The sequence below is a fragment of the Acinonyx jubatus genome, chromosome A2, assembly GCF_027475565.1.
Source record: "Acinonyx jubatus isolate Ajub_Pintada_27869175 chromosome A2, VMU_Ajub_asm_v1.0, whole genome shotgun sequence".
NCBI lineage: Eukaryota > Metazoa > Chordata > Mammalia > Carnivora > Felidae > Acinonyx > Acinonyx jubatus.
Window position 1 is genome coordinate 76,526,258 of NC_069383.1, and position 24,839 is coordinate 76,551,096.

General features: G+C 38.1%; 1 protein-coding gene across 4 annotated transcripts in view; it reads left to right on the plus strand.

Annotated features, from left to right (window-relative positions):
• The window catches only part of ABCB1 (ATP binding cassette subfamily B member 1), a 113,227-nt gene that overhangs the window by 19,621 nt on the left and 68,767 nt on the right, over nucleotides 1-24,839 (plus strand). For 3 of the 4 annotated variants that reach the window (XM_053218511.1, XM_015085874.3, XM_053218512.1), the window contains 3 exons: nucleotides 11,660-11,711; nucleotides 14,486-14,677; nucleotides 15,086-15,257. In XM_053218511.1, the coding sequence (XP_053074486.1) occupies nucleotides 11,660-11,711; nucleotides 14,486-14,677; nucleotides 15,086-15,257 (416 nt within the window). Of the gene's footprint in view, nucleotides 1-877; nucleotides 961-11,659; nucleotides 11,712-14,485; nucleotides 14,678-15,085; nucleotides 15,258-24,839 lie in introns of all 4 variants that reach the window. The other variant, XM_015085875.3, reaches the window with a different exon arrangement.

The window sequence follows — 24,839 nt, forward strand, 5'->3', positions numbered from 1 at the left end:
TGGATGCAGTTATTGAGATACAGAGGGCAGAGAGAGAGAGTAGTGTTTTGAGCAGTAAATACCAGAAACTTAATTTTGGGTATTGTCACAGGTTGGGCTCTTTGGAAACATGCTAAAATGGAGAAATGTGGCCAAGATAAGTTGTGTGTGTGTGTGTGTGTGTGTGTGTGTGTGTGTGTGTCTGTTTTAAGATGGAAGAAATAATAGCTTGTTTGTATGCTAATGGAAATGATCCGAAAGAGAGGAGAAAGTGATGCTTGAGAGAGAGGGAAGAGATTTATTTGAGTGATATCCTTGAGAAAGGAGGGAATCTAATGCCCAAAAGGAAATGCTTGCTTTAGGTAGGAGCACAGATGAATTTATCCACAGTAACAGGTGGGAATAGAGAACATTTGAATGACAGTACACAAAGCTGAGTTGATGAGGAGGTGAGAATTTGTGGAAGGTTTCTTGTGATTATTTCACTTTTCTCAGTGAAATAGGAAGCAAGACATTTGGCTGATAAAGAAAAGAGGTCTAAAACAGACCTCCAGGAGAGTGGGAAAGTGAAGGAACTATTGAAATTATTTGGGAATCACACACATTCTTACACTCATACTTGATTGAGGAGGGACTGGTTGACAGCTCTGAGATTCTAAGCCACCTTTAGTTAAGCCTTGATTGATTTAAACTAAACTTACCAAAGACTTACAACCTCGTGGGTGCTCAAATGGTAGAAATGTTGAAAATACCTGTTTGAGAATAAACTTGAGACTATAGTGGTACCGCTTTTTCAACTTTAAGTCTCTGACGAATGTTATAAATCCTTTCCCCAGAAATATGCATGTAAATATTCATACAAATTTGGGGTATTTATGGATTTTTTGAACCTGTCCAGGAGTCCTGGGAGCCCCTTCTTGGTAATTCTGAAGAACACACTGTTTACCCTGAGGCAGGCTTACTTCAATTCTGTGAATGCAGGTAATGAGTTGGGCCAGAAAATTTTATAGTATGTTTGAGCTATGTAAAATTCTTATGTATTATGTATTATTATGTAAATGGCATTCAGAAGGACCTGCCAGAAGATATACCACCTTTGAATTGACGCCTCTCTATTTTACCATGTACCCAACGGAAGTTCTCAGTGCTCTCTAAATTTATTGATTCCTGTGCATGCTGTATTAGGCAGTAGTCTTTGGAGTTCGTTCTCTTACCACCATACGGTGGGAGAATCAATTCTTATAGTAGCCCAGCAGACCTTATGTGTACATCTGTACCCATTCTGATCCTACTCACTTTTTTATGAAGTCCAGACATACACGTTGATCTAACGATGTGAGTGGGAGGTATCATGCCAATCATGCTGTGCACCTGCATGCACTACATAAAGGGACAACTGCTGATATCATGTATATTAATAATGAAATATTGAGCTATTAAAATAACTGTTGAAGCTTGGCCCAGTCTGGGAAGAGCAGATCCTTAAATGGCTGCCTGAGCTAACAGAGCTGAACTCTGACAGGTCACAGCAAACTCAACTGCTGTAATGTCCAGTGGTCTTTTTTAAAAAACTGCATTAATGTTTTGATACACTGTATCTCCATCACCCAGATATTAATTACCTCTTTATGAAAAAAAAATTGATTTCTTTAAGTGCAAGTACTTAATCCTTACTATGTCTTGGCTTTACCTGGACCTCCTGTAGACTGGTTAAGAGGGACAGTAATGTGACTTAAGCTACTGCATCATGTGCATGAGTTCCCCGGTGGTGGTCCAGCTGTGGAGCCTAGCTCCCTCATAGGCCCATGTGTCTGCATGCTGATCAGAGTCTCCCAGGCTGGAGAATGCCTGCATTACCACACCTCATGGGCTGGTAACTGGGACTTCATCTTCATAGATGCCTGCATCACATGGTTTCCAGTTGGGGTTGTAGTTCACATTGCATTCCTTGCTCATCCTTCCCATTTAGCTCACTCTTCTAGTCTTGGGAAAACTTTGAAGTATGCTTCTGTCAGGCTTTTAAGAGGTACACTATTCATTGGTTAGAGAGCAGGCTTTCTGGAGTTGGACTGCCTGGCTGTAAAACTCCGCACCTATAACCTTTTTTAGTTTTGAACTTTGGGAGATTTCTTCATACTTTAATTTCCTCATCTATAAAAAAGTTTACTAACAGTAGAACCTACTTCATGGAGTGGTTGTGAGAATTTAATGGATTCATCACTTAAGTCTCAAAGAATAGGGCCTAGTAATAAAAAGTTCTCAACAAATATTAATTACTGTTATCATCAGTAAACTAGTAATCCATGTTACTCACAAATGGACCCACATAATTTGCATGATGATGTGGTTCTTTATGTTATTCCATCTTTTTTTAATTTTTAAAGATTTATTTATTTATTTATTTGAGAGAGAGACAGAGTTCTAGCAGGGGACGGGCAGAGAGAGAGGGAGATACAGAATCCGAAGCAGGCTCCAGGCTCTGAGCTGTCAGCACAGAGCCTGACGTGGGGCTCGGACTCGTGAACTATGAGATCATGACCTGAGCTGAAGTCAGACGCTCAACTGACTGAGCCACCCAGGTGCCCGTATGTCATTTCATCTTTATGGAACTCTGTGATACTTGCTTATTTTTTATCATTGTTTAAAGCTTGGGACATACCCAGAGTTACTCAGCACCTGTTACAGATGTGGATAATTGTCCCTATCAGCAGCATTTCTTTGGTAACTGTGGACCACTAGCCATGCCTTTCCAGAAAAGCAAGGGTCCTCAAAGTATGGCCTGTTGGACAAATCTGGATTGTTGCCTCTTTGTATTGCTTATGAACTAAATCGTTGGGAAAAAAAAATCAAAAGAATAATGTTTTTTGGCACATGATAGTTATATGATATTGAAATTGCAGTATCTGTAAGTAAAGTTTGAGTAGAATACAGCCATGCCCATTCATTTGCATTCTTCTGTGGCTGCTTTCACACCACACTGGTACAGTAGAATAAGTGTGGCAGAGACTATATCATACCCAAAGCCCAAAACATTTACTTTCTCATTCCAATAAGAGGTTGCCAGTCTCTGAGGTGGGGAATTAAGTAGGGGGGTTATCATCTTCAGTCAGTCAGTAAATTTGCATTAAAATGTTGCTTGTGCCAGTCATAGTACACATCCTAAGTATTCATTCCCAACCCCCAAGAAACTTAGTGTAGTGATAAGAATGGACAAGCAAACCAGCAAATGTAGTTGGATATGATTAGTGCTGTGATACAGAGATGTACAAAATGCTTGGGAAAAGACAGGAAGGGCACTCGACTCCACATATAGGAATCATGGGAGGCTTCCAAGAGGAGGTGATAACCAGGTTTGGCATAGTACCTCTGTCATGCACAAAATAAACATGTCCTGTATAACAAGTAAAATTATTTTAAAATAAATATTAGGTAAAAAATAAGTTAATAACCTTCTCTCATCAGTACCCATTACTGCCACTCCCTGTTATATATCCTTCCATGTCATCTCAAAGGCAGCATGCAATCTCTACTTTAATTTTTAGTCTGGGACCCTCCGTTCCCTGTCACTAACCTGCTCGTCTGTAGATTCAGATTTCCAGATATCAGATCATCTAGGGGGGACAGATTTAAGGTTTTGATGCTGATCCTAGAGATGTGGGCAAATGAGCTCTCTGATATTTCTGGAGGGAGAGTCAATCTATGGAACTCCTAGGACCCCTGACACTCTCTGACCTTTCTTCTTTTTGCCTTTCCCCCTGTAGAACCTCACTACCTCTCCATGGGGGTAGACATAAGTAACAGAGCCTGCTTGTTGGATAAGAAGTATTTCTTGCCTAGAGGAGACTTAGATTTGCTGTTTTACACTAAACATTGGATTTAACTAGATAGCTCTAAAAACTTTGAGTGAGCAGATCCTTCTCTGCTGCTACAATAGACTCATTGTAGGGGTCTTCTCCTGATGCCTTGTCCTGATTATCAGACACTGGCCTTTGTCCTGTTCTTTTTGTTATGTACCTGATTTCTTGACACCCTACTCCCATCCATCTTAATCTTATAGTTAGAATTTTCCTTTGTCTGAAAATCTCTGATGATTTTGGCCTAGGGAACTCTCTGGTCCTGCCATACTACTGTGGTGAACAAAGCTTAAGCACTGCTGAATTTCTGTAGTATTCTATGAGTTCTCATTTTCCTCATGAGTTTGATGATTCTCTGGAAGTGAGACCAGATAAAGACAATTACGATTTTAGACATGCTGTGTCTAAGGTAACTGGTTGGGTACAAGTGTAAATGACGTCCAGACATTTGAAGAAATAAGAGTAAATTTGGCATACAGAAAAGGACAGAGAGTTGGCAGTATTTGAGTGGAAGGAATGTTAAACCTTCTGGAATAGGACACAGGGAAGAGTAGAAGGAGTGGGAACCTTAAGTCTTGAGAAAAGACTGAATTATTTACGATAACTAAAGCTAATGTTTATTAAGCATTTGAGATGTGCTTGGCACTGTGCTTAGTACATTACATGCATTGACTCCTTTATTCCTTTCATGCACATAAGATTGATACGGTTATTATCTACACTTGACATATTAGGAAACTGTCAAGTTTCCAGAGGGTTACATACATTTAAATTGCCTCTGGTCATTCAGATGGTAATGAGGATTTGAACCTATGCAGACTGGTCCTGAGCCCAAGCACTGAAGGAAACAGAGGGACACCCAGAAAGGAAGACACTGAAGATAACATTCTGATCCAGAAATTAAGGGACATGGAGGGTATTTGTCATGTCCTATGGTGGTTATCACCCAGAGATACTCTTTAAATAAACTCTTGACTATTTATTGTCTCTAATGTTTCCATTTATGGTATATCCACATTGCTGGCTTTTTTCTTTTTCCATAACTGTATTATGGTCGGTTCTGTTTAGTTTCCTACCAGATTGTGGACTGAGGAATGGAGAAAACGTGAGCCACTCAAATTCTAGTACAGGTTCATCATTCAGACACAAAGGGGGCAAAGTGGAAAGAGCTTATTTTCATATTTTTCATTATACTTAACATTTCTGTTCCCCTGCTCTGAAACTCATGAGGATCAGGAAAGCTATTTGTAAAATTGTCTTCAAAATAATATCTGTATTTTGCTGCTTAAACTATAATTGTATAAATCATGTACAGGTTTTGAATGTGTGTTTTAAGACTTTGATGTACACAAAGAAAATACTGCCATGTGTCCCCCCAAGGCCAGCATTATGTGTATGTTAGATAATAGAATGTTATCTATTAGATAACTAGAATGTGAGATAATATTTAAATTTTAAGTATTTCATACAATTTTTCATAAAGGATTCGTTTTCTTTCATTTGCTCAAGGCTTTCCTCTGCCCCTAACCATTTCATTGGAACAGTTTTTAGAGATAAATGTCTGGAAAATTGAGTATGAAATTTTGACAATATATTCGAAGTGTGCTGTTTAGTGTGGCAGTTTTTAAAGTTTGAGTTAAAACTAAAATATGGGTAGTTTTGCTAGAGTAATAGTGTAACAGCCAGATTTTTTTGGGGGGGGGGGCGGTTAGTATCAGAGAATGCTTTTTCCAATCAAAAAGTTAAATTAGCTACAATGTTGTCTCCACAATATATTATAAAGACAGCCTAAAAAAAGACACACAGATACTATGTGACCTATTTTAGATACTTAAGAAATGGGATAAACCTAATGAAAGACTGAATCATAGAATTTTGTAGGCAAAAAGAGCCTAGAAATTGGCCCAAACCCATAATTTGATAGCTGTAGAAAGGAAGGCCAGGGAAGCTGAAGTGATGTGGTCACAATGGAGTTGCTTGCTATTTGGCAGAGCCTTTTAGTCTGGTGTTTTGTCCACTGTACTAGCAGCTTTCAAACTCGTCTAAAATTGTGGCAAACAATTTTTCCCTTGGTCTTTTCTCTCCCTAAGATGCCACCCTGTAGATTTGCTTACAGGTATGTCAGGCAGGTCAGCCATGAGGTACAGCTCTGCAGGTCAGGGGTGTGAAGACAGCACATGGGAGGATAATGTGGCTCCTGGAGTCATCCGTCACCCGAAGTAAGCCCAACCTCTCTGAATGTCAGGCCCTACCCTGGGCAAAATGCCTGAGGGATTAATCACCAAGACCAAAGGTCCACATTCTCTGGCATGTGGTTGATGGGACTTCCGGTGCCAAAAGAGTATAAAAATTGTTCTCATAGTGTTCTTGAGCTAGGATGCACCTTGTGGATCATTTAACTATGCAGTTTACTAGCTCTTTAATCAGACACCAACCCCCAACCCACCACATGAATAATGTCTCTCATGGAACTTCACCAAGTAAAACAGCTCACAGAGAGGCTTCCTTGGTTGACAGTGTCAGAGGGGAGTCCAGAGCCAGGATCTCCTGATTGTCTCGGTCTGCTACCACCTGGCAGCAATGCCGAGGTCACTCCACGTATAGCCTACCACGTATAACCCTGGCCACAGCCTATCCTGGAGATAGCCTCGTCGCTTGCCTACATGACTCTAACATCCTAACCCCACTCTTGCCCACCTGCATCCAGTTCTCCACACACTGTCACAGTGAGCTTTTACAAACACAAGTCAGGTCACATCTCTCCCAGTGGTTTTCCATTGCATGGAATAAATGCAGATTCCTTACATTGGCCAATATGGCCCATATGACTAGGCCCCTCCTGCCCATCATTCTCATTGCTTATTGCCTACTCAGCACATCCCGCCTGCAGCATCCTTCTCTGTTCTGTGAGCGCTCCCATCTCTTTCCTGGCTTGGGGCATTGCGAACCTGCCCATCTCTCTCTAATGGCTTTGTAGCATTCAGTTCTCCCTAAGAAAGAACTTTTGTCCCCATCCCACCTGAAAGTCACTATAGTATATTGCTGCCTGATGCAATAAGATTTATTACTCAAAAATGATCTTGTTAATTTATTAGTTTACTTGTTTATTACAGCTTCTCAAAGGGGAATAGAGGAATAAGGGGAAAAAGAGGAAGTTCCTGGGAAAAGCTATCACAGATATTTCAACAGTGAGTGTCCTATCACTTGAAGTTCAGGACCTGAAAGTAAAAACATTTCCTGCTTGCACAGAAATCCAACAAGATTAGAAAAAAGTCACTCCCTCATTTTAGGTTGTGTCCCGGGTGTCTGGAATAGTGCTTAGCACAAAGACTCTGTGGAAGATGGTCAGAAAATCACCCTTATGATACAATCTCATTTCACCAGTTAGGAAGCCACAAATGTACTTATGTCTCATTCTTTTTATTCATACTGTTTTTAAGTGTGCGGTAGGTAAAATTATTAAATGTACTTACATATTTGGGTCAGATAAAAATGCAATGTAATATGATCCCTAAGTGGTATGGAGTCCTTAGTCATGGTGGTAGGCACTGTTGAGTTGAGGTTTCTCTGAAGTCTTGCTTAGGTGGTAAGGTACTGGTTTACTGTATCTCTTTTTGATCTTACAATATATGAGACACTCATGTACTAAGTAGAACGATTGGATGGAATATTTTGAGCAGTGGTCCGCATGTGTGGTGACTCTGAAACTACTTGTAAACCTTTCGGCTGGGTTATAGCAGATGGAGTAGGCTGTGCACTGAAGATACAAAGATTGCTAAGTCAGTCCAGTTCTGCAGGGACTCACACGAATGGGAGTGGAAAGAGGAGATAGAGATTATCATACCTCTAGCATTGACTTAATAAATTTAGTCTGGTGTTATGTGCTCTGTGATATGTGTCATGTATTTTGTGATGTGTCATGTGTTCTTGACAAGATGAATCACTCTACTAGGGGTAAGCCATTTGAGAGGAGATCATATTTGGGCTCATTCATGGAGGAGGAATCTTTTCTAGAAGAAAAAATGTGGTAAAAGGTGTGCCAGGTAAAGGGAGGAGAAAGAATAAAATCTTGGAGGAAGAAAGCTGTCATCACTTCTCTACTGAATATCTTCTCAGTATGTAGAAAATATTCTTTAGTCTAAAAGGGTGGGGCTCAGTCTCATGACATTTAAGCAGAATACTTTGTCATGCTCTGTATCCTCTCTAATCCCCAAGGGCAAAGGCTTCCGGAGCACAAAAGCCAAGAAGAAACCTAGGTACTATTTTCTTTTATGCTGCAGCAGACATCCCTCCAGACAGTGACTGCACAGTGTCCTAGTACTGAAATGGGAAAGGTGTGGTGGTAAAGAAAATGTTTGGAATTTCATTGGTTGTCATTTCAAAAATGTTATCCTGTCAGGTAGATATGGTAACAAGATTGCAAAGACACTAATATGACATGTTAGGGATCTTGGACTTTATCCTTGATGTAGAGAATGTCATTGAAGGGTATTGATGGAAGCAGTATGATTATATTCTTGTTTGCAAAAATAAAATCTTATGACAATGCAAAGACCTGATTGAGTAGATAAACCAGTTAGGAGCTCTTAATAGTGTAGAAGTAAGGGTTGATGGGACCCTCAACCAGAGCATTGACTCTGAGGATGGAGAGAATTTGAATAACTCCAGCCCAGATATGGAAGTCTCTAAAGTTGTGGAAGTGGCTAAGGTCACCTAGGAGAGAGCATGAAGTTCTGGGAAACAACAGCGTGTAGTGGGAGGGAGAACATGAGGAGTGAATGAGGCCAAGGAGAAGGATCACAGTGGTGGAGGAACCAGGAGAATGAGGTTCTGGAAGCCAGAGGAAGAGAAAAAAGTGGTCAAGAGTCTAAGCAAATGTTTTATTAAAACAAAAGCTGTACTTAAATATTTGGCTTTCCTGTATTCATTATTTGGCTGATACTGTTAATGCGTGTGTGTGTCTGTGTGTGTGTATTTGTATATTATATGTATCTATACATCCACACATATATCTATGTATATGTTATATAGAGAGTTTCTGGCTTTTCCCCTCTGGAAAAAATATAAATGTTTAGATACTATTTAAATATTCTTCTTTATAACTGTTGGTTTGGTCAGTAACCCCTGCGACCCATACAAGTGAAAATTACTAGACCATATGACCTCTAAGATCATTTCAGCTTGAAAGTTTTGATTTTGTGAAGGCATGACTAAGGATGAGAATTTTGTGAGAAGCTCCTAGAGGCAGGAAAAATCTCCGGGTCAGAGAACTTTCAAATGATAAGAATTGATTGGAGGAAAATAAAAGTTAGTTGGAGGGAGTCTAAAGTATATAGCATTTTTATTTCATTGGTCAGTAGAGATTGTCTCTCTCAAATGAGTTGAATGCTCCATTATGCTGATGGGTACACTTTGACACTACTGAAGCACAAGTAAAAGACACTTGTTGTTGCTAAGGTTGATTTCTGATGACTGAATCTATATATATCTATATATATCTGTATATATCTATCTCTCTATATATATCTATGTATATATAGATACGTATATACCACATGTGTAGTGTTGTGCACAAACATAAGGGGGTCAATTTTGACCTTGAACATAATTTTTTACTTTATGGACTGTATAAAATGTGGCCCTAGAAGCCACCATTGCCAAAGAACATTTTTTGAAATTCTTTTGATTCCTTACCTTTAGAATTGAGAAAACTGGTAGTAACAATGAAAACAGTAGAAAACAGACCTTTAGTTAGATTTGAAAATTTATCTTGATTTGGTAGTAATACACACTGGCGACAATAAATATCGTTTAGAAGCATTTCCTGGCTAGATAAATAAGATTGAAAATCCCTAATGAGAGATCTTCTAAGACACATGTGGAGAAAAATCTTTACGCAGCTACTTAATATTTTATCCTTGAAAATATAGAGCAGAAGCAATCTCATAACTGACTTAAAAGATCAATGTGGACACATTATTGCATTGCCATAATCAGTAGGAAGCAATCAAGGTTCTCTGCTACATCTCTGCATCTTCTTATTACTTCCTTACTTTCTGTATTACCCCTAAATACAGTTTTCCCTGGGTTTCTGTGCTTTCTCACTCCTTTTTGCTTACCTACCACCCTGTTGTCACAGTTAAGGAGTTGGCTTGTTTCCTTCCAAATTCAGCTGTGGCCTCTAGCCATGACTCCTACATCTTCGGACCTGAACTCTTTCCAGAACTGGAGTGCTATAGGCTAAATACCTATTAGACATCTTCAGTTGAATGTCGCAGGTACCACAGAATAAACATTTTCGAAACCGAACCAGTAGTCTTCTCACATCTGACCAGATCTGCTCTTTTGGCTAACTTATTTCTCACCATGATACTACCACTCTCCAGATGCTTGGACTTGAGGCCTTGGTTGTTCAAGCAGTTGCTAGAATCTGTAACTTCTTGTTCTCTGAATCTTGTGGGTACTTTCCTTCTTTTCTGTTCTCATTTAGACCCTCTATGCTTATATAATTGCAGTAGCTCGTGTTGCTCGGTCTCTCTCTAGTTCAGTTAATCTTCTACATTGCTAGCAGCTAAGTCATCCTAGACCATACCTCTAATCATGTCCTCTGCTGCTCAAGCCACTGAGTGACTACTAGTTTTATACGCTCTGCCTGCAGGGTCCAGATGATCGTTCCAGCCACATATCCACCGTCTCCCATCCACACAGCACACCTACACCCCAGCCAAACTGGTTGACTCCTTCCTCAAACATTCCATGGTCATTTGTCCACATTGCTCCTGTTGCAAAAACTTTCCTCCCCTTTCCCATGCCTGTCAAAATCAAACTCTTCTCAACTAGCCCCTCACATAACATAGCTTTTGAAAAGACTGTAAGATTTGAAGTGTGCTTCCCCATTGATCCAGCAGTCCTGATTATGATCATTTATCCTATAAAAATATATATCATACGTTCATGTATAATATATGTGTACAGATATGTTTAGTGCAACATTGCTTGTAATAGTAAAATATTGGAAACAACTGAAATAGATGCAGCTTGGAAAAAATGGAGACGTGAATACACACAAACTGACATAGAAGATTGGCCACTGAATGTGGGCTGTGATTTGTGTACTTATGTGTGAGTAGACATGCATACAGAAAAAAAAAAAAACTCTGAAAAAGTACATACTGAAATTTTGAACAGTAGAGGTGTGTGTGTGTGTGTGTGTGTGTGTGTGTGTGTGTGTGTGGTGGTAAAATTTTAATGTACCTTATCTAAAAATGTCAACATTTGCTAATACTCCTCAGTAGTGTTAAAATGAATTTGCTTAGTAAAATGTGAGAGTTGTTTGTTTTTTTTAAAAAGTCATGCTTATTACATTATTTTTTATATTTTATGCTTTTTAAATAAAAATAGAAGCTGGAGAAATGCAGCATTAGATTGTAAGCACTAAGTGCTTTAGTATCAAGTGTGTATGTGCTGATACTTATTTATCAGGACAGAGGCCTTAGAAAAGAGTTTTCTCTCTGTCACCTTAGAGTGATTTTTCATAAAATATTTTAATTCATGGACGCCAATAATCCAGCTGACAGATTACTTCTTAATAAATATGAGTTTCTTCTTGCAAGTCAGCTTCACTGAATTAAGTGTGTGTGTGGTTGCAACGACCAACAGTGAAGGATTTGAATGGATGCCATGATACTTACACACAATTCAAACATCAGTTTGACCAATTTTTGTGTAAACTGTTAAGTAGCACAAGTTTGATTCATTTTTATATGCTTATTTTTAATGGAGAACAAAGAGACATAATGGTATATGTTTGTTTTGTGGCGATCTAGGTATTGTCAACGATTCATATTTCATCAACCGTCTGGAGGAGGAAATGACCACGTAATTAGACATTTTCCTTACTATGCTTTTCTGTATCCAATTATAGCAGTGTTTTCCTAAGCTTTTCTGTAACCAATTATAGCAGTGTTTAAAATTTAGAATTATTAGAATAAAGAGTCAAACTGGAGAACAATACCACTGTTAGTTTTCTAGGAGGATATAGTGTAAAATTTTTTATTTTATTTTATTAAAAAAATTTTTTTTAATGTTTTATTTATTTTTGAGACAGAGAGAGACAGAGCATGAACGGGGGAGGGTCAGAGAGAGAGGGAGACACAGAATCTGAAGCAGGCTCCAGGCTCTGAGCTGTCAGCACAGAGCCCGACGTGGGGCTCGAACTCACAGACCATGAGATCATGACCTGAGCCGAGGTCGGACGCTTAACCAACTGAGCCACCCAGGCGCCCCATAAAATTTTTTATTTTTTAAGAAAAGAATTTTCTGCATGAGATGAACTAAAATTAAGGTTAAGCCTAGATTAGATTTATGTATGCCTTGTAAATATAGAATATCATACACAATGAGATTAGAGGATTTCAAAGTGTTTTTTTTAATGTGCTTAAATTAAGAATCACAAATTTCAATGGCTTTGTAATAGTTTGCTTCCTGTACTTTTCTAGTCATGATATGATGATGAGACCAGTCAACACAATTTTTTTTCTTTAACACAGCACCAAATTCTAAATAATGAAATAAAACATCCCAGTGTAGATATAGTCCCTCTGACCTTTATTCATCTGAGGGTGCTTTTGTTAATGATTTATTTATCTTGAAGTTTGGTCCTCAGAACAGCTTATGAAAGATGTCCAAAGGTATGAGTTTGTTAATCAGAAGATAACGAACATATTGTTTTATTGTTTTACTATCATTCTGTAAATCATCTGTTAGATTTGAAGAAAATAGAGAATCTTGATCATATGTTGAAAGATAAGAAGCAAGCCCTTCAAATATCCCTAGGGAAAAGCATTTTTTTTATACTGAGGAAAATGAAACAGTGTCTTATAATCATCTTACAAATGTTTAAATATAAGTATATTTTGTTTGAATTAACATGGACTGATTGTTTAGAATACGTTAAGTCCTTTTCAAGCATTGTACTTGTTAAATGGAATTTCTTTTTTTTTTTTTTTAATTTTTTTAATGTTTATTTATCATGAGAGAGAGGGAGAGACAGAGCACGAGCAGGGGAGGGGCTTAGAGAGAGAGGGAAACACAGAATCAGAAGCAGGCTCCAGCCTGTCAGCACAGAGCCTGAAGTGGGGCTCAAACCCACAAATTGTGAGATCATGACCTGAGCCGAAGTCGGACGCTTTACCGACTGAGCAACACAGGTGCCCCAAAATGTGGTTTCTTTTTGGCTGTTTCTTGCTATATCATTAACACTTGGATAATAATTGCTAAATTATTTATTAACTAAAATTTAGTATTGTAATTATATCTTCCCAGATAAGTACGTTGTAATCCCAAGGTATAGGTTGGGGAAGATGTTTTTACCACGATTCCTGCTGGGCTGAACACACAGTTGTAAACAGTAACATCCATGACTACCTGGTTATTTCATGGCTATTTTTGTAACTTCTTCAAGGTTCATACCACCCTTTTTATTTGAAGACAGCAAGTAGTGCACTTTAAAAAATGGGAATATTGGAACTCCTATTTCATGTAGAATGTCTGTCTTTAACCTAAAAAGATTTGCGTAGTAAAGTGTGAGAGTTGTTTGCCTTTTTTTTTATTTTTTTATTTAAAAAAAATATTTTTTTCAACGTTTATTTATTTTTGGGACAGAGAGAGACAGAGCATGAATGGGGGAGGGGCAGAGAGAGAGGGAGACACAGAATCGGAAACAGGCTCCAGGCTCTGAAGCCATCAGCCCAGAGCCTGACGCGGGGCTCGAACTCACGGACCGCGAGATCGTGACCTGGCTGAAGTCGGACGCTTAACCGACTGCGCCACCCAGGCGCCCCAGCCTTTTTAAAATATAAAGTCTCAGAGCAAAAAGACATAAACTCACTATTTCTAGATAATCAAGAGTCTGATTTTAGAAGATGGTCATTTTTTTTTATTGTTAGAGTTTGAATGGGAAGAAGTGATACTTGATTCATTAAGCATTTTAGGATAACTCACAAAGCCTAGTTGGGCAGACAGTATAAAAATACTTTTTATTTGGCATTTACGGTCTGCCAAATTAGTTAGCCCAAGGTCAGGAGATAATTTCCATGTCTTGGTTCCACTTTCTGGCAGATTCTGTCACTTCTTTCTATTCTCCAAGGTGCAGAAACCACCTCAAAGTGCTCATCAAGGATCCTGAGGCAATAGAAGTAGACAGGAGTGCAGTGGTAGGTCTTACTTGATGCTGGGATGCCTCAAGGCAACACACAAGTCTTTCACAGTAACTGGCATATATTCTGAAGCTTATTGTGTTCCAGGCACCGACCCAAGTGCATATCATGCACTGTGGCATTATTATTCTTACCTGCACTTCACCAATTAGAAAAGGTTTAGAAAGGTTAGGCACCTTGCCCAGGATTACACAGCAGATAAGTGAAAAGCTGGGATTTGAGCCAAAGCAGAAACCACACTCCTAACCAACCCACCATGTTGGTTGGCATAGACATAGTTGGATGCCAACCATCAAATCTGTTTTTTACAACCCCTCCTTATTTGTTAAGGATGGAAAGATAGCCAGATGACTGAAAACATAAGTATTATTAGTCTGTTTGGGAAAGCTGTGGTGACCAGAAAACTGTACGTGTAGTGTTCTTGTTGCTTTGCAGGTATGCCTATTATTACAGTGGGATCGGTGCTGGTGTGCTGGTTGCTGCTTACATCCAAGTTTCATTCTGGTGCCTGGCAGCTGGAAGGCAAATACTCAAAATCAGAAAACAATTTTTTCATGCTATAATGCGACAGGAGGTAGGCTGGTTTGATGTGCATGATGTTGGAGAGCTTAACACCCGGCTCACGGAGTAAGTACCAGGTTTTGTGTCTGACACAGACATGGTTCTTGTTCTTACTTACATGAAAAGGGATGACATCAGATCTGCTCAGAGATATTAGTGCATAACTCAGGAGTAATTAGAAAGCTAAATTCCTTCTGAGCAGCAACCATGTCTTATGTATTCTTTTGTTCCCACCACCCAGGCAGGGCATGAGGGGATTTGCATGACTAGCAATGAGGGAGACCTGCCAGACTCACAGAGTCCTCTGAGAGTGGTTCAGTAGAGCAACAACATGGAACTTTCTGAGGATGTTTCCAAGCAAAATTGTAGATGTAAACTAATTACCCTGCACTGAAAACAACACAACTAACTGGATTCAGGAGAAAAGTTCTGTGCTCACAATTCTAACATTTATTTCTAACACTGTTCTTTTAGTGATGTCTCCAAAATTAATGAAGGAATTGGTGACAAAATTGGAATGTTCTTTCAGTCAATGGCAACATTTTTCATCGGTTTTATAGTGGGATTTACACGTGGTTGGAAGCTAACCCTTGTGATTTTGGCCATCAGCCCTGTTCTTGGACTGTCAGCTGCTATCTGGGCAAAGGTGGGTAAAGCATGTAAATCCAGATTTTAAATTGTCCCCACTTCCCTCCCCCCATGGTGGAAGGCTGTTTTTGTCACATGATGACCCTGCCCCTGTACTTACTTGGTTTTAGATCATCTATTCAAAATCAGTGGGAATAAGTGGGTGTAACCTCAGTAAGTCCCACCCTTGCCAGGACTGCATGCTGTCCTGGGCCATGTGATTATTTGGGCAAGGTATGAGCTAGAAGGAAGTAGGTCTCACATCTCATCCCCTGATTTCATATAAAAGGCATACTCAACTCTCAAAGAGCTGTGTTCTATATTCACAAACAGAAATTCAACTGGAGATTCAAGTTCAGTGACAACATATGTCCCATTCAGCTAACGTTATTGATTTTAAAGTCTTTTAGATCTTATTTAATTTGTAAATTGATTTAATAGTTGTGTCAGTGTTATACATGATTCTCTAGTGTTTAACATATTTAAATCCATTGGTATGAAAATTATTTTTCAAAACTACTTTTGGGTCCCCTATGCATATAAATCCTAAGCCTGAAGTTCTTCTCTCTTCCAATCACAAAGCAAAGTAGTGCCAGTTACCCTGCCCACCTCTGCACACAGATGATCTTGTGAAATGTATTTTCCCTTGCAAGGCTGGGTGTAGTGTTCACTTTAAACTGATTTGATATAAGAGTGGGTAGTGGTAGATATTGGTCCAGTTTCTGATTTGTGTCGGATTCAACACAACTTCGCAAAAGCATTACAAATTCATTTGGCAAAAGGATATAAAGTATTGGGGACCAGCCACAGTCAAGCCTAACACAAAAGAAACCAGATGGTAAGTATTAAGAAATTTTAGAAATTTTACCCCGTAGGATGGATATTGTTTTGATATTGCAAACAATAACTACCATTTACTTAGCTATATCAGGAAAATTCATATTATCCTTCTGACGTTTAGGTCTTAGCACAGGAAAAAATTGAGTTTCTGAGGAGTCTGTTAATATGTTGCTGAGACTAACAGTGTTGTTGGTATTTAAACTGCATTTCTCTGTTAGTCTGCTGAAATACTTGGCCTGTGTGGTAATTGATTTTTCTGTTTACCTAGAATATTAGTCAGGTGGCAAACTGTTCATATCAGTATTTGTTGAAAAACTGTCTAAAATGTATTGGTGTCTGTTCTAGTTATGTTAGGAAAACAGACAGCAAGTTAATATTTTAATAATTATGCTTTGCTTCTGATACTATTTATTTAATAAATGGAGCCATCGGCTTATTGCCAGAGACCTAAGTTTTAATCCTCACTCTGTCATAAAGTTTTGGTAAGATTTGAAATGAATTTTTTAAATTCTTTGATTATCAGCCATATTAAAGAAGAAATGTGGCCCCATCTGGGAAGCTTCTTTGTCCCTGTGAGCCTGAGGCTCTTCTCTCCAATTGGGTCAAGAAGGAGGAACAGGATGAGACCCAGTCACAACAAGCTTCTTGGTCTAGGAAGCCTCTTTAGACCGGTACTCTGGCAACTGACATCTTACGATCAGAGACACTAGCACAGCTAGAGGGCGCAGGTAGGGGAAACCACCACACGCTGCCTCTAGCAAGAGATACCTGGTGGTCTGACCTTTTAGAAACCACTTCCACTTCCTCAGGTAGCAGACACAGAGGCCAATAGAAGTACTGGCAGCTCCAGATAAACCATGCTGACCAAACTAATACAGAAAGTCTCTGAATATGAAACTGCCCCTGGAACCACAGCTCACAAAGTAGGCCAGACAGGGTAACTGCTTGCTAAAAAGATTTAAATAGGACCCATTCTCCTAGCATACTAGACAAAATGTCCAGGATACAGTAAAAGGTCACTTGTCATACCAGTAATCAAGAAAATCACCACTTGAATGAATAAAAAATCATTAATTAACTGATACCAACACTGAGATAAATCAGATGTTAGAATTATTTGACATGGATTTTGAAACAGCTGCCCTAAAAATTTCAAATCCTCTTGAAACAAAAGAAAAAAATAGCTAATACCAGCAATGAAGTAGAAATTACAAAAACAAATGAAATGAGAGAAGTGAAAGATACAACAGCAGAAATAGAAGTCACAGCGGATGCGCTCGGTCTCATTAAGTGGAGATGACTGAATAGAATCAGTGTATCTGGAGATAGAACAACAGAATTTACCGGGTGCCCGGGTGGCTCAGTTGGTTAAGTGACCGACTTTGGCTCAGGTCATGATCTAGCAATTTGTGAGTTCAAGCCCTGCATCAGGCTCTGTGCTGACAGCTCGGAGCCTGGAGCCTGCTTAAGATTCTGTGTCTCCCTCTCTCTCTGCCCCTCCCCGGCTTGTGCTCTGTCTCAAAAATGAATAAATGTAAAAAAAAAAAATTTTTTTTTTAAAGTAGGAGAATGAGAACTAGAGGCAACAAATAGTAAACAGGTAAAATGGTGGACTTAACTGCTATCATTGATTATCTTAAAGATAAAGAGATTAAATATACCCATCATAAGAGGAATTAACAGTGGATTAAAAAAACACATGAACCAACTACATGCTGTTTCAAAGAAACTTAATTCAAATTCAACAACATAGAGTAACAGGATGAGAAAAGATACACCATGCAAACATTAACTTAAAAATGGCTATATTAATATCTGGAAATTTAGACTTCAGAACAAAGACAGTTATTATAAAAAGAATAATACATAATGATAAAAGTTTCAATCCACCAGGAAGACATCTTGATCCTAAATGTGTGTGCACCCAATAACAGCCTTCAAATATATGAAGTGAAAGGTCAGAGAATTGAAGAGAAAAATAGAAAAATTAATTCAACAGTTACAGTTGAAGACTTCAACACCCCCTTCTTAGTACTGATAAAACTACTAGACAAAAAATAAGCTAGAATATAGAAGATCTAATCAATACAGTCAACCAATAGAATCTAATTGAGATTTATAAAACACTCTATGCAACAACAGCATAATCCACTTTAAACATTCACCAATATAGATCATATCCTGGGCCATAAAACAAACCTCAACAAATTTAAAAGAATTGAAGCCATAAAGTGTGTTTTCCCTGACTACAGCAGTGTCATACTAGAAACAAATAAAAGAATGACAATGAGAAAATCTCTAAGCATGTGGGAGTCAATAGACTTTTAAATAATCCTTGGATCATGAAGTTTCAAATGAAAAGCATATATAACTAAAGGAAAACAAAAACACTGTCAACATTTTGGGATACAGCTAAAGATGTGCTGAGGGAAATTTATAGCATTAAATATCTACATTAGAAATGAGGAATGGTCCGAGGCACCTAGGTGGCTCAGTCAATTAAGCATCCTGACTTTGACTCAGGTCATGATTTGGCTCATGTCATGATCTCATGGTTTGTGAGTTCAAGCCCCGTGTCAGGCTCTCTGCTAACAGCTCAGAGCCTGGAGCCTGCTTCGGATTCTGTGTCTCCCTCTCTCTCTGCCCCTCTCCCACTCACCCATGTCTCTCTCTCTCTCTCTGTCTCAAAAATAAACATGAAACGTAATTATAAATTAAAGAAATGAGGAAAGGTCTCAAACCAATAATATAAGTTTCTACCTCAAGAAACTAGAAAAAAAAGAGCAAAATAAAATCAAAGCAAACAGAAGTAAATAAAAAGGTAAGAGTAGAAATTAGTGAAATTGAAAATAGGAAAATAATAGAGAAAATCAGTGAAACAGAAAGCTGGTTTTTCAAAAAAGTCAATAAAATTAGCAAGACTAGCAAAAATACACACCAAATCAAAATGGCAAGAATGAATTAAAGGATATCACTATAAATCCTGCAGGCCTTAAAAAGATAATAAGGGAATACTGCAAAAAATTTTACACTCCTAAATTTAAAAAGTTTGAGATAAACTGCTTAATAACAGCAAACTGCCAAACGCAACTAAGGTGAGATAGACAATTTGAATGGCCCTATAATCACTAATATTTTGTGACTTCACAGCTCTTATAAAGAAATCCCCAGGCCCAAATGATTTTAATGAAAAATTCTACCAAACATTTAAAGAAGAATTAACACGATTTATATAATCTCTTCCAGGAAAAAGAATACTTTCTCTTCTTTACCACAGATTAAGGACCATTTTCCAACTCATTTTATGAGGCTAGTATTTTTTGATACCCAAACTAGACAACAAAGACAATATAAAAAAAAATGTACACCAATATCTTTCACAGACTGAGAGTAAAAATTCCTCAGTAGCATACAGGTGACCCTTGAACAACACTGGCTTTGAACTGTGTATGTTCATTTCTCGGACTTTCTTTTAATGTTCACTTATTTATTTTGAGAGAGAGAGAGAGAGAGAGAGAGCAAGCATGGGCGTGTGAGTGAGGGAGGGGCAGAGAGAGAGGGAGAGAGGGAGAACCCCAAGCAGGCCTGCACAATCAGTGTGGAGCCCAGTGTGGGGCTCAATCTCAAGAACCATGAGGTCGAGATATGAGCTGAAATCAAGAGTAGGACACTCAACCGACTGAGCCACCCAGGCATCCCAATTTTATATAGATTATATACTATTTCCATATTATTGATTGAGCCCTGTTCCCTGGATTGAAGTAAACCAGTGAAAAACTTGGAAGCATTTCTTTTTTAAGTTTATTTATTTATTTTGAGAGAGTGAGTGAGAAAGCATGATCAGTGGAAAGACAGAGGCTGAGTCCCAAGCAGGCACCCATGATTTTCTTAACGTTTTCTTTTCTCCAGCTTACTGTATTGTAAGAATACGGTGTATAATACATATGTGTTAATTGACTATGTTACCTGTAAAGCCTCTAGTTAACAGTAGGCTATTAGTAGTTAAGTTTTTGGAGAGTCAAAAGTTATACAGGGGGGGTGCCTGGCTGGCTTAGTCAGTAGAGCATACAGCTTTTGATCTCGGGGTTGTGAATTTGAGCTCCATGTTGGGTATAGAGATTACTTAAAAGTAAAGTCTTAAAAAAAAAAAGTCATACATAGACTTTTGCCTGTGTAAGGTGTTGGCATCCCTTTCATATTGTTGAAGGGTTAACTGTATTAGCAAACCAAATCCAGCAATGTATAAAAAGAATACTATACCGGGCGCCTGGGTGGCTCAGTCAGTTAAGCGTCCAACTTCGGCTCAGGTCATGATCTTGCGGTCCGTGGGTTCGAGCCCCACGTCGGGCTCTGTGCTGACAGCTCAGAGCCTGGAGCCTGTTTCAGATTCTGTGTCTCCCTCTTTCTCTGACCCTCCCCTGTTCATGCTCTCTCTCTGTCTCAAAAATAAATAAATGTTAAAAAAAAAAAAAAGAATACTATACCATGACCAAGTGGGATTTGTTTCAGCTAGGTAAGACTAACTCAACATTTGAAAATCAATCAGTATAATTCACTGTATCGACAAGGTAAAGAAGAAAAACTGTGTGATAATATCAACTGACAGAGAATAAACATTTGACAATATCCAACACCCATTGGTGATTAAAAAAACCCAAAACCCCCAAACTAAAAAACCTCTCAGCAAGTCAAGAATGGTGGGATATTACCTCAACTTGATAAAAATCATCTGCAGATACCCTACAGCTAATGTCATGTTTAATAGTGAAAGTCTGAATGGTTTCTCCCTAATACTGGGAATAAGGAAGGTAAGGAGGTCTGCTCTTCCTACTTTTTTCAACAAAGTATAGAGCTTCTAGTCATTATAAGAAGGCAAGAAAAAGAAAGGCATATAGATCAGAAAAGAACAAATAAAATTATATCTATTTATCAATAGCATACTTTTTTATGTAGGAAATCTTAAGGATCACTTCTCAGCCTTTTGGCTAGGATCAAGTGAAAATCTTAAGGAATCTACAGTCTTCTAGAACTAATAATTGAATTTAGAAAGGTCACAAGTTACCAGATCAATTACATTTCTACACAGTAACAATAAACATGCACAACCCAAAATGTAAATAGTAAGTTAAAATTAATACCATTTGTGATCACTACAAATAAGGTAATACTTAGGTATACACTTCATAAAACATACATAGGATCTGTATGGTGACAATTATTAAATGGTCATGAAAGAAATCAAGGCTGAGTAATTGAAGAGACATGGTATGTTCATAGATTAGAAGACCCAACATAGTAAAGATGTCATTTCTTTCCAAACTGATGTGTATGTAGATATAAGGCACTTCCTATAAATATATAAATATTACAGTAGCGTTTTCTTGCGGACATAGACGAGACAGCTAGTCTAAAATTTATATGGAAAGACACAGGCCCTAGAAGAGCTAAAACAATTTTGATAAAGAATAAAGTGAGAAGAACAGGTCCGTCTGCTATCAAAGTTTACTCTACTGCTGTGGTATACTGGCTGAAGGATAGACTCATAAATCAATGAAAACAATAGAGAACCCAGAAATAGACTTACGCAAATATGCCCAGCTTATTTTTGATGAAGATACAAAGCAATTCAGTGAAGGAAGAATGAACTTTTCAACAATAGTGCTGGAGCAATTGGATATCCACAGGTGCAGGGGTGGGGGGGGACCCTTGACTTAAACCTCACACCATATAAAAATTAACAAAATGGATCATAGACTTATATGTAAGATGTAAAGCTATAGAACTTTGAGAAGAAAACACAGGAGAATATCTTTAGGATCTGTGCCTAGGCAAGGAGTTCTTACATTTGACACTAAAAGCTCAATCCTTGGAAAGAAAAAATTATAAATTAGGCTTCATCGAAACTAAAAACTTTTGCTCTCTGAAAGCCATGTGAAGAGGATGAAAAGATGGGCTACAAACTGGGGAATAATTATATGCAAACTTATCCAGACAAAGGACTTAGTATCCTAAAACTAAAAACTCAGTAAAAAACAAAACAATTAGAATGGACAAAAGACATGAACAAACAGTTTGTCAAAAAGGATATACAGATAGCAAGTAAGCACACGAAAAGTTCTTCAGTATTATTAGCCATCAGGAAAGAACTAAATTAAACTACAATGAGATATCACTACACATCTATCAGAATTGCTAAAATAAAATTAAAAAATAATGAAACCAAATGCTGGTGAGATGCAGAGAAACTGAATAACTCGTAGATTATTGGTGGGAATGTAAAATGGTAGGGCACTCTGGAAAACAGTTTTGCAGTTTCTGGAAAACTAAACATGTAGTTACCCATATAATTCAGCAGTTGTACTCTTGGGCATTTATCTGAGAATAAAGAAAATTTTGTTCACTCAGAACCTGTATTCAAATGTTTTAGCAGCTTTATTTGTAATGGTTCAAAACTGAAACAACCCCAGATATCCTTCAATGTGTGAATGATTAAACTGTGGAATATTTATACCATGGAATACTACTTAGGAAAAAACTAGTAATATACACAACAACCCAAATGAATTTCCAGACAAATTATGCTGTGTGAAAAAAGCCAATCCAAAAATGTCACATCACATTATGAATTAGCTTATATAAGTATTCTTGAAATGATAAAATTCATGACATAAAACAGATTGTGGTTTTCAGGGTTAAGGGATAGGGAGGAGAGGAGAGGAAAAGCAAGGGGCAAGGAAAGAGGTGGCTGTGGCTATGAAGAGTAGCACCAAAGGATCCCTGTGGCGGAATTGTTATGTATCATGATTGGTCACATGAAGGTACAGAGATGATAATGTTGCTTAGAACTAATCACATGCACGTGAGTGCATGTAAAATAACATTGACAGATAAATGTTAAATGTTAAATTCCTGATTGGGATATTGTACTGTAGTTTTCAAGATGTTTTTCTTGGGGAACACTAGATGAAGAGTATGTTGAAAAATAAAATTTAACTGAGTGAATTTGAAGATCTGATTGGGTTTATTCATTGAAGCATGAATCAGGCAGCATCTCATCTACAAATAGAAAGGATCTCCAAAGAGCCGTATAAATGAAAGGTTTTTATCCGCAGAAGAGGACAGAAAGAGAAAGTTTTCTAACAAAAGATTGTGTCAGTCAAGATCACCTTCCTTTGGGGGAAGGGCATGCAGATGACTTCATTAGTACTGATCAAGTCATTTCAGAATGATTGGTTAAATGTCACATTCCTGGGAAAGGCTGAAACTGCAATTAGGTTAGATACTAAGTCTTGGTTTGCTGGCTTGAGGCTTAGCACAGGTGACTCCATTTTAGATCTTTTGTCTCTGTTGTTTCTTACAACTGTACGTGAGTCTACAGTTATCTTGAAATAGAAAAGTTAAAAAAAATAAAGCATATATAAATTATATCAATACAAAACAAAAACCTAAACTGAGAAATGGAAGAATGGGAGAAAGATAAAGATCAAAATATCTGGTCAGAAATATTGCTTCTGAATGTATTAGTTTGAATAATACAAAATTGCCTATATTACACAACTTACTAAAATGGCAATTTCATGTCTCAAACTAAAAAAATTAAGTTTTGTTAAGAAATTGGCCATCTGTGGAAGAAAGGATGAGTAAGTGGTACTTTATGTGGTTATTTGTAATGGAAGTATCACCATTCCATAATTTTATATTAGAGGGATAGTAAAAGTTCATTTTCATATTCCTGAGAATAGTTTGGAGATTTTTTTTTTCTTTGAAAAGACATGATCTCTTCAAAACAAAGAGAAACTAACAAACACTTAAGATTCTACCATAATGTTGCCTAAGCCTATATATATTTGTGGAAGGTCTTAGAAGAGAAAAAGATCCAGGTTTATTGAAGTAATTGATATGGTACTTGATATATCAACAGTAAATTAAAATAGCATATTTTGAAACTCCAAATTCAAAAATATTTCTGGTAATCTTTCTGTATTTGTCTGCCTCGTGATCACTGTGGGATGAGGTTTCAAGGGCAACAGAGAAAAATAGCTGAAGTGTATTGCCTATGCCTCTTACATTATGCAGAGCTGTTTGTTCAGGGATGGCAATGACCACACTAACTCAGATACAGCACTATTAATGATTTTGGCAAGTGTGGTGGAGAAACCCTAGGAAGGACGGGAGGGGCAGAAGAGTTTTCCCTTCTTCCCTTTGAGGTTCTCTGGCTGGTCTAATAATTAAATTGGTGTAAGACAGATTAACACTAGAATAACAAGAGTTTAATAACATGTATACTTCCTGTGTACATGGGAGGGACCAAGGAAAACTGAATAACTGCCCAAAATGGTTGAAGCCATCACCTTAAATACCATCTTCAGCTAAAGACAAAAGAAGGTGTTTGGGGTTGGGGTGTCAGTTATAGGAGCCTATTAGGAAAGGCACAATAAGCAAGGGTAAGGTTGTTATGCAGATTTAAGTATTTGGTTGTCTTCTCTTTTAATACGAGTTTCTAGAGATTTAAAGTCTCGCCCTTGTCTTGGCACATCAGGGAGATACTCTTCCAAATGGAGATTTCCACGTGTGCCTGGGTGACTCAGTCGGTTGAGTGTCCAACTCTTGATTTTGGTTCAGATCATGGTCCCAGGGTCATGGATTGAGTCCCTTGTCAGGTTCCATGCTGAGCATGGCCCCTGCTTAAGATTCTCACCTCCCCCCCCCCCCCCCCCGCTCTCTTTTGCTCATGTACTCTTTCTCTCAAAACAACAACAAC